General features: G+C 39.1%; 1 protein-coding gene and 1 long non-coding RNA gene across 3 annotated transcripts; one reads left to right on the top strand and one right to left on the bottom strand.

The window, feature by feature from the left end:
* Positions 1-817: 817 nt before the first annotated feature.
* On the bottom strand, positions 818-4,500 carry GAPB (glyceraldehyde-3-phosphate dehydrogenase B subunit). 2 transcript variants are annotated; one of them, XM_089151654.1, is made up of 9 exons: positions 4,399-4,500; positions 4,181-4,297; positions 3,106-3,267; positions 2,820-2,987; positions 2,465-2,625; positions 2,305-2,366; positions 2,016-2,065; positions 1,364-1,770; positions 818-1,135 (listed from the first exon to the last, which is right to left on the bottom strand). In XM_089151654.1, the coding sequence occupies exons 1-9, from the start codon at positions 4,498-4,500 to the stop codon at positions 1,000-1,002; spliced, it is 1,365 nt and encodes a 454-aa protein (XP_089007780.1). In that variant the 3' UTR covers positions 818-999. The 2 variants fall into 2 exon arrangements, with proteins under 2 accessions (XP_089007780.1, XP_089007781.1); XM_089151655.1 differs by having other exon boundaries at positions 4,181-4,294.
* A 2,315-nt stretch (positions 4,501-6,815) lies between these two features.
* On the top strand, positions 6,816-16,867 carry LOC149017331 (uncharacterized). Its single transcript, XR_016172798.1, has 3 exons — positions 6,816-6,945; positions 7,079-7,505; positions 13,808-16,867. It is a non-coding gene; the product is annotated as an uncharacterized LOC149017331 (long non-coding RNA).
* The last annotated feature ends 118 nt before the right edge of the window (positions 16,868-16,985 follow it).

Here is a 16,985-nt window from a genome sequence, read left to right as displayed (position 1 = left end):
ACCGTTATCCTAGTTGGCAAGGAGTGAAAACGTAGAACCCTAACAGGTTCGAATCCAGAGTCTTTCAACTGGCGAATGGCCTCAAGGTACTGCAATCTTCTAGCATAGGTTTGTCCATATTGATCGATGTAAATGTAGGAAGGATCGTGAGTCCATTTACGGTGCTCGGTTGCTACAGCCATGTACGAATTCAGGAGAATGGAAGTGAGAGGAAGATCTGTACCAGGCCATTTGAGGAGAACAACAGGCTTCCCTTGGCAAAATCAAGAACTTAGTATGCGAGGCTAGAAATTTGCAGTTTCGGCTAACTGTGTTTATTTGAAGGTATCGCGGGAATCAGAAATTATCTTCAACGAATCTTGTTGCCTTCGCAACGATATGACAACTGAGGGAAATGTATGTGAAGAAGATGAAGAAAAAGAAGAGGTCTAGAAAAGACAGACACCAACAAGTTCTTCAACGATAAATTCCCTCCATTTTTCCACTTTCCGAGTCTGGGACAAAACGATCCAAAGAACCAACGAAGTGATTTCTTGAAGGAGTTGCAGAGTCAAACTTGAATCTTTAGCTATTCCGCAGGCTCAACGCGAAAGATTAGGAAACAACAATCACAACCGGACACATTTGGACAATAGGTTCTACAGAAGACGAAACATGCCGAAGGTACGTGGTTTTTTATTTTATTTTAATGGGCATAAGTCGTTTCCAACAAGTGCATTTTGCTTCCTATCAAAAGCCATTATAGTGCTTGAACATTAAAGGTGGTCTATCTGTTTTGTTCAACTGGTCAAGTAATCTTTAGAATTAAGACAAAATAAATCCCGGAAATTTGGCTCTATTTCATAGGCTTCATGGCTCTATGCCACCAATGCATCGTTGTTTAAATCTTGCAGGTTTACTCTTGTCTCTCACAATTTCTCATCTCACAAAACAAGCATTGAGATTAGCACTATGAAATCTAAATAATTTCAATTTCCTAAACAAGAAATATGAATACATCTAAGCTTCGTAGACTTTGCACTCTTCATCAGCTGGGTTTGTCTTGCAGAAGTCCTCCAGTGGATCTCCACTTCCTTTCACAGCTGCGCCTGGCCATTTGTTTGCCACCAAGTGTGCCAAATCAACCACCCGTTGACTGTACATGAGATGGTCACTATGTGATTAGCTCAATCTTAGAAGGTTTGGCCCGAAAGAAAAAAAGAAGAAAAAAAGAAAAAAGTCTCTTTCTGGTGAATCTGAAACATGAACTACAATCTTAAACCAGAAAATAGTCTTGAAAGAAGAAAAGGAAGTTGATGTTAATCTGAAAACCAGGTTTGCATTAATTTGGGATATGACAGAATTGCCTGGTTAGTGCTCTTACCTGTATCCCCATTCATTATCATACCAAGCAACCACCTTGACCATGTCATCTCCCATAACCATGGTTAGTGATGAATCAATGGTGGAGGAAACATCTGTGCACCGGAAGTCTACTGACACCAGAGGCACATCACACACTGCTAATACTCCCTTTAATGGACCTTCAGCGGCTTTTCTGAAGGCAGCATTGACATCTTCGGCTGATATTCCCTTCTTAGCAACATTCACAACAAGGTCGACAACAGAAACATTCGGTGTAGGCACTCGCAGAGCAATCCCATTGAGCTTACCCTTCAGCTGTGGCAACACTAGGGATACAGCCTTGGCTGCCCCTGTGCTTGTTGGCACTATGTTCAGGGCAGCAGCCCTTGCTCGTCTCAAGTCACGGTGGGAGGCATCCAGAAGCCTCTGCGAAAACAATGCAGTTAATTATGGATTCAATTAAAACATACATTAGGAGAGAAATTCACCATCAAAAACTTGTTGAAGCATTCACACTTCTTGCAAAAGATTTGCTAATGTCTAGTTTAATACATTTATGACTTAACCTCAGAGTTGACAGTGAAATATGAAATGTAAACTTCTGATTATTCTTTAATGGAACTATTACACTGTTTTCTGCCAAAAAATTAATCTGGAATATCTTGTATTACCTGATCCCCAGTGTATGAATGAGTAGTTGTCATTGTTCCCTTAACAATACCTGTAAACAATAAACAGATTAGTGAGAGGAAGCTATTGAGAACTTCATAATAGCTAAACTCAATTCCTTTTTAGTTCTCAAATGTCTACCAAATTCCAAAAGTGATACTGCTAGACTATATATATTCACTTGTAATTGATGCCTACTGAACTTAAATTCATACAGCTAAGTTCAGATTCTTAATTTCTCCAACTCCAAAAGTGATAGTCATACAATATTCACTCATAATTGATGCTTACCAAACTCTTCATCCATGACCTTCACAAAAGGAGCCAGACAATTTGTGGTGCAAGAAGCATTGCTGCAGTTTAGTATGAACCAATCAAATTTGATGAACAGAGTGACTTTTTCAAAAGTTTGAGTATCATTGTCTATTGGAAGGAAAAGTAGAATACAAACCTCACAATGTTTGCCACTTCATGTCCATAATCCCCTTCGTTAACTCCCACAACATAGGTTGGAATATCAGCTCCCTTCGCTGGAGCTGTTATAATAACCTTCTTAGCACCAGCTTGTATGTGTTTTCCAGCACCGGGACCATCGACAAAAACCCCTGTTCCCTATAGTTCACAATGAAATCATTTAAAAAGAAGCAAGAAAAAGGAAAACAAAGGTTTTCTTGTATTTGTTATGCCCATCCAGAGAACTGATTTAAGCAACTAAATAGTTAATAGACAAACCCAATAAGGTTTAAATGGTCTTTGACACTAACAAGAGAAATTTTATACCAGCAAATAGAGAGTTAAAGAATTACCTCAATAACAATGTCAATACCCATCTCTGCCCATGGTAGCTTAAGAGGATCCCTATTTGAGACAACCTTGATTGGCTTACCATCAACAGTGATGGTATCATTGTCCAAGACTTTCACTTCTGCCTTGAAAGTTCCAAGCATTGAATCATATTTTAGAAGGTGAGAAGCCTGCCATAGAAGTTTCACAAACTTAGTAAGAGACTTAAAATCAAGTACATTACAGCAGTGCCGGCCCTGCATCTACATGTACACTGGAATGAAGGTAATTATGAATTGAACTTCTTACATTCTTGACACCACCACTGTCATTCACAACAATGACATCAAGAGGCGAGTCCTTCCGACCATGCCAGCAGCGAAGGAAATTTCGTCCAATGCGCCCGAAGCCATTAATGGCAACCTTCAATTTGGCAACTGTCTCTCCCTTAACAGGGTTAGACCCTGCAGCCTGAAAAAAGGAATTCCCAGCTTATCATTTTGGGTTAAATGTAAGATGATACAGACATCAGATTAACAAAGTAAACATTATCTTTAGATCATAACGAATAGGAGCAGGCAAAAATCCTATCCATCCTGTCAAACATCTGAAAATGCCATGTTCATGGGAGTTACAATTCTAGAACTGGAATTCATATGAATTTCAAAGCCTGAGTAACTGGAATAATTTACTGTGGATGGATTTCTCATGTCATAGATTGGGTATATGGTTCAGTGCCTTGAGAAGAATCAAAATCCATTATACCCAAGTCCCTTTTTTCTCTTTCAGTTCTGGATTCAGTAGCCAGGCACTTCCTTTTAATGGAAGCCAGTAAAGATACGGCTCACAAACACTCCTAAAGGAACCCATTCATATGAATTCTTGTATGATTCTTCATATTGAGAAGATAGCTCTCATAACCTTTTCTCTTACATGTATCGATAGCTAACAACTTGAAAAAAATATCTCTGACACAAAAACAACATCCATCTAGCAGCATTGACAGGTTAGTACATCTCATAAGAATTCAAGGCATGAACACCTTGATAGAAAATACAGTCCCATGAGAACAAAGTTCCAAATAAATAAAAATGATCATGTACAGGATTACTATCAGATCCTTGGGGTATACTTTCAATAGATTGTTCTCAGCAACTCATGGGAAATTTCCAATTCTGTTTTTGAAGTATGCTAATTGGTTGGTAACTAACATAAATGCCTCCTCTACACAGGATGACCAGATGACATTGAGATAATGAATCTCTGAAAATGGCTTTTACAGCTTAGCCAATGGTCGAAGAAACAATCTAGCAGAAGAATATTCAAGCAATCAACAGAATTTCCGTTGATAATACTAGTAAGGAATCAGAATAGCAAAGCCAACCTTTGGAGCAAGTTGGGCAGCAGCCACATCAAAGAAAGAGGCGTCTCTGGAATTCTGGGCGTATGTCAAGCAAGTGTTAGATCGAAGTCCCGAGAACTCAGCAACATCGAGCCTCTGCTACAAGTCCACAGAAGAAGCCAATGAAATGATTGAAATCTTGTTATAAGACACAATAGAATCTTTGTATCTTACAGACGTTGAATGCAAGAGAGACAAACCTTGGAGGAGCACTGAGCAGGGAAAGTGTTGAAGCTCCTGGAAGGAATAAGTCTGGTGTTAGTCGGAATCCTGGAGGAAACAAGAGCTGCATGGGTGGCCATGACTGCAACAGACGCAGTAATGGAGCTCTTAAAGTATTAAGTGTACAGTTGATCAGGCCATATAAATTTGAATTGGATCTTGTTTATGCCATTGATTGGTTATATGGTTGAGAATGAGAGTGAAGCATTTGTGGTGAGACGTGAAGGTGACAATGGAAATATCATATCATCAGATAAGATAATATTGAACCTGTGGTTCCAACTTCCATGCTTCAAAATTTTGAGCCACACGTCTCTTACCTTTTTCTCTGCTACTGTTCTTCCTCAGTGATGATAATATCCAATTACTAAATCATCCTCGCGTTATATTTATATTTCCTGATTCCTGTGTTGGGTTGTCAGTTGGTCGGTTTGGTCTGGTCTAATTAATCGAGTTAACACGGTTTTCATATGTAAGGAAGAAACCAAAATAATGATCGATTTAGTGTGGTCGGTTTTGGTCCGGTTCTGTGTTTTATTCTAAGAGACTTTTTTGCTGGACCAAAATAAACTCTTTAAACCTCAACGGTTACATCCACCCTTCAGGTAGAGTCGGATAATCAAACTATCATTTGTATCTTACAAAATCCCCCCTTTGAAGCACCTTAGAAGGTATATCCAATCATTGCAGACATATTGCACCTCAAGGAACCATTCGAGTCTATCTCTTTCAGGCACGTTCTACGCGAGACTAATATGGTGGCGGATTTTTAAGCTAATGATAGCACTCTCACACAATAAGCATTCTTAACTATCGACACCCCACCCCCCTTATTTATTGGCTTTTAGCGTTTGATATGCTAAGTTTAGGTTGTAATAGAGGTTTTCCCTTTCAATAAAATCCCTTATTTTCTACCAAAAAAGGTTACACCCACCCTTCTCACAGTTGACATGAATAAATCATCTTAATGAGAAATTGACATGAATAAATCATCTTAAGTTTGCCCGTTGTCCTAACCATGAGCATATTCCTCCCACCAGTGATGATTATAAAATCTCACTGTTTGTATTGCTTGCAAAATGAAGGAGGATAGCCATTTTTTATGCTAGCTGCTCCTTGGCTATAGATTCTTGGTCCGTAAAGAGCGATTTCAAAAGCACTCTGGATGATCAACAGAGAAACGTTGATGCATTTGAATAACTTTCGATGGACACTTTTTACGCAACTTCTAATTATAGATAACTGATGTTGTATCTTGTCATCGAGTTGATATAGTATTGGTAAAGCTACTATTTTTTTTCCACAACTCTAATTCACTTTTAATGTTATTCATTTTGCAGATATTTGAGAAATAGAATGTGACGCATAGAAATTGTGATATGTTATTTGTTGGATGCATTCCCATGTTTGATCTCATTGTCATTTGTCGTTTATAATCAAAAGATTTTCATTTTCTATTTCCATTGGAGAATGGTTTGCAGAATAAAAGAATGTCTAAGCCTGTTAATGGTGGGTTAGTTGAGCAATTAAAAGCCCAAACTCCTATAGAAAGGTTTTGAGTCGCATCCATCTAGCATCACCTATATTAGTAATATTATCCCCATAATATAAACTTATCGGCTAAAAAAAATGTCTAACCCCTGATCAAGATAATGAATCAAATGAAACCCAAATTCTAATATTGAGCCTATGTAAATCAAAAGTTTGAAGTCATAATGAGACAAATCAGGCTTAAATGGGCCTTAAAAAAATTCATCACCCAATTCCTGTGGCCCCCTGTAATTTGTGGTCAACAACTGTTAGGGAGCACAAGGGGAGATATTTGAAATCTCTAGACTCATATAACCAAACAGGCCCTAAGATCATGCCAATGTAGAGATTAAATGTAACCATTGATCTTACCGTATGCTCAATTAATTCACGTAAATGCAATATACCATGTATGAACTGGAGCCAAAAGACCAACCCAAACCAAAAACTAATAATCGGGGTTCATGTGTTTTTACAAATCAAATCCATCATTCTGAGGAGTTTTCCACATCGCTGCCTCTTGGGTCGATGCAGGTTCGGTTCGTATAAAACTTGGTTCAATGGATTCATGTTAACAAATTCATTGTGCATTTTACAATAAAGGGCAAAAGATTCATTGAGCACGTGTTCAAATCAGCGATTAAGATTTATGGTTTACAGATGACATCCATCCAGCGATTGAAACGATCGGACGGATGAAACCCCTGCACGTATAGCGCATCGAACGAGAGAAAGGATAGAACAAGGAATATAGGAATTTATCGAGGGGTAATAAAGAAAATAGACTAGGGTTTTGCGACTACACTAGCTGTAACTATAAATATTGCGAGCCGTCCGTCCGAGTGCGACAAGGGTGTTCCTTTTACCGTCTTTCTTCCTCGAATCTCCATTGCTGAAGTGCTGAAGCGAAAATGTTGCGTGGATTCCATTTTTTCCATTAGCGTTTTTTCGCTCTTTCTCCTTTCTGTTTGTATTCAGATGCTGTAGCAAAAAAGGTACGCGGATTTCATTTCTTCCATTAGCGGTTTTTTGCTCTGTGCTCATTCTGTTTGTGATTCTGATGCGCTTATTAGTTCTTCTTCTCCGAACATGTACGATACACGTTCTTATATCTGCTAGCATTGGTAGGTACTGCTGAACTTGAGGTTGGTACCCGCTAATTTGAAAAGCTCGATCCAAAAATTACTAAGGAAGACACGATCTCGATCGGAGACGATGGTTCGAGGGAACCATGCAAGCGGATAACCTCCTTGCTGAACGAGATAGCCACATCCTTGGCGGAATAAGGGTGTGAAAGAGCGATGAAATGTGCGTACTTGGGTAGCCGGTCAACTACAACAAGCACGGTATCTCCACTCTTAGTCCTGGGTAACCCACCAATAAAATCCATGCTAATGTCTTCCCAAATGTGATCTGGAATTGGTAGTGGTTGAAGGAGTCCAACGGGTTTCATGGCTTGATATTTACTGCGCTGACAAGCATCACAACTAGCCACAAATTCGAGATTCGAGGACAGCAACCTTCATTCCTACCCAGTATACCACAACTGCTAATCGTAAGTCCTCAAAAACCCTGAATGCCCACCGAATGGGGTAGAAAGATACTCTGAAAGTAATTTGGGAATTAATGGTGACCCATCGGGGATGACTAACCGATTCTTATAGAGTAAGGTGCCCTTTTGAAGTTGGTAGCTGGGGTAGTCCTGGGATCCCTTCAGCAAGGCTTGAACGGACTTCTGGTAATTGTCCGAGGCGTGTACCGCTGTATCTAGTCCCTCACTTTCCTGCCAAGTTGCTGTTGTCATCGAATAAAGCTGCTTATCATCCTGCGACCTTCGCGAGAGAGCATCGGCGGCTTTGTTTTCGCTACCCGGACGATACAATATCTCAAAATCAAATCCCAAAAGTTTCAAGACCCACTTTTGTTGATCAGTAGCCATAATGTGGTGTTCCAGCAAATATTTCAGACTTTTCTGATCCGTTCGCACTTTGAAATGTCTTCCCATCAAGTAATGACGCCATTTTTGAAAGGCAAGTATTATTGCCATTAGTTCTTTCTCATAGATAGACTTGGTTTGTGCGCGAGGGGACAACACTTGGCTCCAGTAGGCAATGGGATGGCCCTCTTGCATCAAAACCGCACCCAGCCCAAAACCTGAAGCATCAGTCTCTACCAAAAACTCTTTCGTGAAATCTGGTATCACCAACGGTTGTCATGGCTGTCTTGAGGGCATTAAATGCCGTCGTTGCCTCGTTACCCCACTGAAATGCATCTTTCTTCAATAAGTTTGTGAGTAGAGCGGCAATTTTACCATAATTTCGGACGAATCTGCGGTAATACCCGGTTAATCCTAAAAACCCTCGCAAGGCTTTAAGATTGGCAGGTTGGGGCCACTCCACCATGCACTTAATCTTCCGTGGGTCCGCCGTGACTCCGTTTTTAGATATGATATGTCCTAAATACTTCAGTGTAGCAACCCCAACATGCATTTTTTTCGGTTGACTACGAGGTGGTGCTGTGTGAGAAGTATAAAGGTGGTTCGCAAATGGGCCACATGTTCCTCCATGGTCTTGCTATACACCAAAATATCGTCAAAGAACACCAAAATAAATTTTCGCAAGTGTTCTCGAAATACCTCATGCATTAGTGATTGAAATGTGGCTGGAGCATTCGAGAGCCCAAACGGCATCACCAGGAACTCGTAATGCCCATTATGTGTACGAAAAGCCGTCTTTTCTTCATCACCTTTCGTCATTCTAATCTGGTGGTATCCTGCTTTCAGATCAAGCTTGGTAAACACTGTGGCTCCGCCTAGCTCATCCAACAGTTCGTCAATTGCAGGAATGGGAAACTTGTCGAGAACCGTGAGTTTATTCGAGGCACGTTAGTCCACGCAGAAACGCCATCCGCCATCCTTCTTTCGAACCAACAAGATCTTGGACTAGAGTAAGGACTCACACTAGGTCGTACCAATCCTGTCGTTAACATTTCCTGTACCAATCTTTCGACCTCGTTCTTTTGAGAATGTGGGTAACGATAGGGTCGAATATTAGGTGGGTTACTCCTCTTGGCTAACCGTATCTGGTGGTCTTGCTTCCTTCTTGGCGGCAATTCAGTTGGTTCAGCAAATAATTGAGCAAAATCGGTTAATAAATGTGACAACTGCTTGTACTCTCTTGTACCTCTATATCGTCTCCGACGGGATGCCGAGGTTGTTACCGTATCCATCACCACCGCTTGAACCGACCGTAGCACACTCTTCAATGTTGTTTCTAATCGCAGCAAGGTTGGATCCCCATTTAGTTTCACGGGTCATCCCTGCCACTCAAAGCTCATGGTTCTCAAGCGCCATTTACTGCGTACTTCCCCTAGTGTCTGCAGCCATTCTACGCCCAAGATTATATCAATGCTACCCAAATTGAAAGGGTAAAAATTTTGCACAAAGACCTCGCCGCCTAGCTGAATCGGAATCTGTCGACAAATCCCCGTACCTTTGCTAATTGTCCCATCGCCCAAAGCAACTCGAAATTTTGTTTTATGGATTTCCAATCCCAACGGCTCCACCAACTCTTGAGCGACGAAATTGTGCTGTTTGCTCCACAATCGATCGGAATGATGACTTCATAGCCATTTATTTGTCCCGTTAGTTTCAGTGTGTGTGATGAATCGATCCCCACCAAAGTGGTATGCGAGAGTTCCGTCTCAAGCACCGGCTCCATATCGTCATCATTGATCACTCCTTCCGCTGTTGCAACTCACGGACTATCATCGTCGTGGAGTAACAGACAACCTTAGTTGCTTCGAGAGGGCATCGATGGCCTTTGGAGTATGGGCCGTCACACCCGAAACATACCCCTTTGTCCATTTTATCTTTGATTTCTTCCGGGATAACCAACGTGAGCGTCCGAGCTCCCCGTCGCAGCTGTAGTTGCAGGTCGAGATTGTGAAGAGGAAGACGCGGGTTCACTTCTTTGGTTTGGCCGAACCGAACCGTTAAAGCTTTGGTTCATTCCGGTTCCCTGAACCGTATTGGTTCCTTTAATATTGGTGTTGGGTGGGCTGAAGTTAATAAAACGTGAGGTTAGATTTTGGGCTGATTGAGTGGGTTTGGGCCAAAAGAGGTTTCTTATTTTTCCCCACTCCATTTTTGTCCTCCACGGCTTGGGCCAGGTCCATTATTTGGCCCAAATTGGTGAGCCCAAATAATCGAACTTCAGCCCTTCTTCATTTAAACCAGTGAAAAACACCCCCTTCAACCATTCTCCATCTACCGCTCCGCTCTTTCTGCCGCTAATTTCTCAAACCCTTCTCTATATGCCGCAAACGTTCCACTTTGCTTGTGATTAATCAATGCTTCTTGGGGAGTCTTCAGTTGTGCTGAGTTAAATCGATAGATCATCGATTCTTTCAAGTTTCTCCATGATGACAATGGCTGCTGCAGTTCTCGGAAGCGTATCCATCCTAGTGCTGCACCTTCAAAACAAAGGGTTGCAGTTCTGAGTTTCTCTTCATCGCTGAGTTTGTATAGATCAAAGTACCTTTCAGCTCGTGCGATCCATCCCATCGGATCTTCCCCCGTGAAAATTGGCATCTCAAGATGTCTAGGAAGGAAGTCTCTCGGTTTCTCTGGTTCGATCGTATGCTTGCATGTAACTGGAACTCCATCGGTTCTAGTCACCTCCGGCATTAAGGTATGCATCTCTGCTGATTTTCCTTGCGATAACATGAACCTTAATTCATCTCTAAACTCGTCATTGGCCTTTTCTCCTTTCTATATGTTTTGTGCTAGGAGTCCCACTTGACCTTGAATCTCTTTCACGATACTTTCCAATTCCTCTACCCTCTGCTCCATTCGACTCTTGACCATTCCCCTAGAATCGATGGCTCTGATGCCAATTTGTTAGGTACCTGAATGAGGCTACTTAACAAGGTGGAATAACTCAAGAAGAAAAAAGGGACTTTGAATAAAAGTTGAATAAGAAACAATACATTCTACCAGCAGTAGGTGATTCCTACGGCTACCCAAGAGCAATGGCTCTCACATAAACTTCTCTCTATATCCTTTCTACTCATCCTCCCCCTTATTTATAGCAATTACATTCCTATCGAATTAATTAACAAAATCAGCCTACTTCGAGTAGGACTCTTCAAAAGAAACCTAACTGTAATATAACTCTAACCTAGATGTATTATGACTCTTGACTCTCTAAATCTAATTCTAATAACCTTAACGCAGAAGGACTCTTCATGCTTCAAATTTGCCAGTCGCCTGAATGCACTAGGACTCTGCTGAAAACGATAGGACTCTCTTCACTCTTCAAACTGTCAATCGTTTCCTTGGGAGTGCTTTCCTTGTCGAATATAGACTCTTGATATCAGGGGCTTTCTGTATTTTGAGTAGGCAAGACCTTGATAACATAGACTTCTACTATGAATATACCATTCCTTTGCTTTCTTCTGTTGTTTTCTTAATTTAATGTTTGGGGAATATGCTGACTTGATTTGGGATTTTGATATATTTGCTGCCTTAGATTCTTGATTAGATGGTTATGCTTTGCTTCAAAAAGGGACACCTTCAATCTGAAAGATGGCTTAAGCAAACAATGAGAAGGGGGAGGAGAAGTGTAACCTTTGACCTTCATATCTGTGAAAGGAACAGGGATTACTTTTTAACGAAAAACCTGTATAAAATACTTGAAACTTGGAGAGATGCCATATCAGAGCATGGAAACTAAAAAGCCGACAATTCTATTATCTCTAGGACCACAAACAAGCTCTTGATTTCCTTGAGCACTTGTAATTTGTGCTACACCCTTACCTATTGTAGGTTACCTTTCTTCCATGGTTTGGTGCATCTTTCCTATAAGAATCCATGTTGTTTGGGAGAGAGAACTAAGAGTGGTAAGAGATGGGACTGAGGGTTTAGGATTTGTAGTGATTGTGAATGTGGGAGGGCAACTTTAACTGTTGAAACGTGTGGAGAAAAAAACTTTTTAGCTCATACTATGTGACACATGAATTCTATCCTTTATTAGTGTAATTTATTTCTCCTTAATATAGTGTGCCTTTTACCAGACATTGTCTTTTTAAAGATCCTCTGATTCAAAATTGCTTTGAGTTACTTCTGTTAAAGTATCTTGGAAACTTATAATATCTTAGCTATATCCTTGTGTTACAATTTGAAGTATTTTTGCAATTTTGTACATCTTAATATTTCCTAAACATTGGGTGTTTTACAAGTTTTAATTCTTGGGGATCTCTTTGTTCGAGCAATAAATCTATCATCAGATTTTGAGTTATTATGTTTTCTTTTTTTGCAGTTATTTGGATTTTGAGATAGTGAGGGCCTAACTCATCTAAGAAGTGATTTCATCATATTTGCTTTTTTAGGAAATGGGAGAATATTCTAAAATTGTTAAGCAAACTGAGCTATGTATTTGGCTTTTGAAATTATTTCATTGCGTGTTGGTTTGTAGAACACGAGTTGGCTTATTTCTTTATTAATTTCCTGAAATAGTAAATATTATAGTATAAAATTATTAGGTGGATGAATGGATTTAAAGTAGGATTGTAGGTGTATATTTTTCTTGGCCATAATAATGATTATTGCTTTTTTAAAAAAATATAAATATTTTTGACTACGGTTTCAAAACCATTGTCAAAGGTCTATAGGGTTTCTTGATTACTATCATTTTTGGCAACGATTTTATAACCACCTTTACTAAATTTGATATGTTTGCCCACCTAAGATTATATTTTAGGACGGTTAAATGGTCGCCAAAAATATTTTCTTAGTTGGTGCCCAAAAATCATCGTCTATTTTCTATGACAGTAATATAAACGACAGCTATGGAAAATAAGTGTTGCCCTATATTTTTGGTGCCTTTTTTTTTTTTTTTTTTTTTTTGTGTGGTAGTGTCTTGCCCTTAAATTGTCATTGATGTTTGACTTCTTCATGCTCATTGTTATTGTTTAGTGCCTATGGGATAAAGTGCAAGAAGAAATGGTAAGCAAAGTGAAGAAAGTCAGCAAAATACTGAGGTGCAAGAAGAAATCTTTTAAAGTGTTGTTAAAGATGTGGCTAAATCTTACGCTCGTGGGGTGCGTTTGTGGAGTGCTAGAGTAACTACAATAAAATTATGGGGACAATGAGGCAATGCTTGATTAAAGTAATGCACCTCAAACTACATACTTTAAATTAGATAATGAAAAGTTTAAAGATATCATGTTGAAACAAGTAGAGGAGATATCTCAATGGAAGCCGAGGGTGTTAGATCAGGTTGAAACAATGGCTAGATTTGAGTCTTACCTAAATGCATTTAGACAACATTTCATGTCTATGTCATAGTCCACATTCTACATAACCTTCGGATTCTATTGAGCCATAGGTATATTATTGATTTGAACCATAAACACTATAAAAATCTTCATCATAATATAATTGGAATCCTCTTATTGGATAGATTTGGTGATACAGGATGCATAGGAATTTAGAAGTCCAGGATTTTGTTTGGTAAGCTCTTGATGATGTTATTTTTCTTTTTCTTTTAAATTGGTGCAACTATTATTATTTGGCTGACCAAAGTTTGGCTCTGAAAATGTGTTCTTAAACCATGGTATAGGGCTAGGCATGTTAGGAACTTAAGATTTTGGATGTTCTGTTCACTAAGAAGATATTATCCCACCACTCTATGAATGTCATAATTAATCAATTTTAGTAAAACGTGTTAGAGAGGTTAAAAGATACATTTAATTTCTAACCATCAGGATGATTGCAAGTAATATAACACCTTAAAACCTTTCCTTTTGTCCCTTTATTTAGCTTCATCTTTTAACAGAGTGCATTTGATTTTGTAGGTTGGATTCCAAGTATTAAATTTCTTGGCATCTTATTGATAAACTCTGTTGGAGTTCTATTGACAGGTATTTTCTCCATCATTGCACTCATTCATTCTTTTATTCGTACTTGGTTGTTTCTAATTTTATCTTTTCCATAGCCACCCAAAAGAACATTGTTCATTTTCAGCTTCTATGCCTTCTGGTAAATCGTTCTGCATGGTTCCTTTAAGGTAATCAACAGAAGGATCCTCATGTTCCATTACCCTTGAATTCTACTAGAGTATACCCTGTTTTTGTGGTGCTTACCTATCACCCAAGGGTGGGATTAGAATGACCAATGGTCTAGAAGCATAGGTCAACATCTAATCAAATTTGTGGCTTTTAGCAACCTGATGAAGAAAAGTCAAATGTGGAATGTCGAATACCCCTAGGAGAGTGGATGAATGATAATCAACTAAATACAACAATAAGGCGCCTTCCACAATTTGTTTCATAAAATGTTTGAGAATCCAGTTGAAAGCAAGGTAAGACATTTCAGTAAATTTTGCCCGAAAATGGTGAAATTTGCTGGGTTTGGAGGGTGGCAAAATGAAAAAGCTAGCGAAAACAATTTTTGCCAAAAGTCGCAGGAAAATTGGCCAAATGATATTCCGACAAACTAGCAAAATATAGGCGAAAATCGCCTAAATTTCACAGAACCTCACCGGTTATCTTTCTCTTTCGTTGGAGTCCTTGTAACAATGCTTTGTTACCCTCATCGTCCCAGGCAAATGCCCCATCTTTCAACTCGACAGTGATGTTGTCGCTGCAACTTTTGACCAACCTGCAAGTCGTAACTCAAGTCAGGTTTGGACTAACTTGAACACAGGAGAAATTTTCAGCTGAGAAGTTCCTGCAACGAATGGCAGATTCCAAATAAGGTAGCTGGAAAACAAAGTTGCAGACACAAAAAGAAACTAAGAGGCGTATAAAGAAGATAGGAGAGAGCAAGAGAGGGGTTGTCGTGTTAAATTATTCCATTTGACCATAGAACCATTCCCAAACATTGCTTCCGTACAGCTTCTGGAGACGTGATAGGGAGATCTAAGAAGAACTCTACCATGGCTAGAAGGGAAGGAGGAGAAGATGATAGAGGCAGTGACCCAGTTTGCTGCGCTTGTCAAATCCCTAATACCGGCCTGCCTTTGGTGCCTCTGAGTTCTTGCTTCTGTTGGGGGCTTTGGGGCATCAATGAAACTGCTTTGAAATATCGGCTTTCAATTGGCGAAATACCGACGAAATATCGCCGGATCACTAGGTTCGCCAGGGGGTGAAGTGGTGAAATTCACTGAACTTTCGTACCTTGGTTGAAAGAAATGAAATCTCAGACTACTTTGGTTTTGTCCAAGTTCAAAATGGAATTAGCTTGCAACTCTTGTAGATTACTATGTTTTGACTTAAAACTCTCGCTAGTTTACTGGTTTTGGTTTTGTACCAACCCAAATGATACATTGTTTTTAGACAAAAGCCATATTTTGACTGAAATTCATGATCTCATGCAAACCCTAACCTTTTGGTTCTTTGGCCAAACCACTTACAAATTTTGGTGTACATGTTGGAAGCTAGCTATAATTTGGTGCATTTAGATGACCCAAAACTCTGTTGTAAATTGTAATACTTCTACATGTATTTATAAATTCTAAGACTTTGGATGTTTAAAAAGACTTCTATATATGGTTTTCTATTTTTGTGGATTGTATTTCATATATGGTTGTTTCCATTGAATTTAGTGCAAGTTATATTTGAGAAAATATACAATGAAGATATGTTGTACCCAACCTAGGGTATGAAATTAAGCTAGCATGTATTGTATTGTTAATTATTTATTTATTTTTTTAATCTTTTTCGTTTTCGACAGCCTACAAGTTTCCTTATGTTTCTCTGATGTTTGAGGCTTAATATAGCAATTTGACCACTAAAATGGTCAAACAAAACAAACCTCCAAGATGTGCAAGGTTTTGACAAGGTTTCAGTTGAAGCCTGGAATATGTTGGTTTCAACCTAGGTGGAAGCTGACTTCTTAATCCTTGATTACATGGTTACCTTATTAGGTTGTTATTTCTAAACAACACCATGGATTGTGCTTGGCCTTTTTTATTTTTTTATTTTTCATTTTTTTTATGGCTGATTTATTATTAGAGCGTGCTTGTGCTTGATAACCATGTCTAGTTCTTTAGATGCCTTACTGTTGATGTGGCTGGACCTACTGATCTATCTCGGAGTTGCAAAGGAAATAGAATTTGATTTTTGGGGTTTCATTTTTATTATGCTTGTATGATTTATTTGCTTTCATTGAAGAGCCTAATTAAGGATGACCTGAAGCATTTGACTGGTTCTGATCCAATCACCTTCAGATACTGCAACAACTTTTGGTGACTATTTTGTAAGGGACCCTTGATTAACTGTGGGGCCACAGCGTATTTAATAGTTTTTGTAAACCCTTTTGAAAGGGATCCTCATTTACTGTAGCTACTACAATATATTTAACATTTTATGTTGTTGCTTCTGTAAATATTTATATTTATAGATTGAATTGTGTAAGAGACATCTTTTATCACCAGATGCTAGAAGGATCATCAGAGGATTTTGGCAATGAAAGTGATTTCTCTCTTGCTTGTGCATTGCTGCTCTCATTTTGAAAAAAATGTTTTGGCGATGGTTTATTTAAGCGTTGCCAAATGTCTATGGCTTTACCCATGGTATAATTCAAAAAATTGGTGTAGACGGCTTTAGAATTTTCATAGCCAGAGAATAATTTTTTGTTTTTTTACCTACACTTACTAGGTACTGTCATCAAATATGATAATTTTTTACAATGTTTATAAGCGTTGCTGAAATGATTTTCCTATTCGGCACCAAATTTCGGTTGTCTTATCTTCTGCAACGGCACTGTGAACAGCAAAAGTGCAGAACGGAAAAAAATTGCCTTTTGTATTTGGGGTCACATAATGCTGTTTAATCGGCGTCGAAAACAATTTTCCTTTTTATCGTTAGGTAATCACGATATCTCTTGACATCGTTTCAACAGAGTTTTGGCGAGTCGGGATCATCTCTCCCGTCCGACGGCTTCCTGACCATAAAATCAGTGGGGCCCACAGGTGAAAAACACTTTTTAAAAAAAATAAAAAAATGTAAAAATTTCACCAATGGGCTCCAC

This window comes from Hakea prostrata, chromosome 4, assembly GCF_041222555.1.
Source record: "Hakea prostrata isolate BN-2017 chromosome 4, UWA_Hpros_2, whole genome shotgun sequence".
In the NCBI taxonomy this organism is placed as follows: domain Eukaryota; kingdom Viridiplantae; phylum Streptophyta; class Magnoliopsida; order Proteales; family Proteaceae; genus Hakea; species Hakea prostrata.
Note: the sequence above shows the minus strand (reverse complement) of the source record. Positions and strands in the feature narration are given on the sequence as shown.

Bases quoted from the DNA above. Each gene is read 5' to 3' on its own strand.
- GAPB (XM_089151654.1), bottom strand. From the start codon at position 4,500: ATGGCCACCCATGCAGCTCTTGTTTCCTCCAGGATTCCGACTAACACC. The intron at 2,988-3,105 runs GTAAGAAGTTCA...CTTCTATGGCAG, and splicing joins ACAGTGGTGGTGTCAAGAAT to GCTTCTCACCTTCTAAAATA. The intron at 2,367-2,464 runs GTTTGTATTCTA...ACTAAACTGCAG, and splicing joins GAAGTGGCAAACATTGTGAG to CAATGCTTCTTGCACCACAA.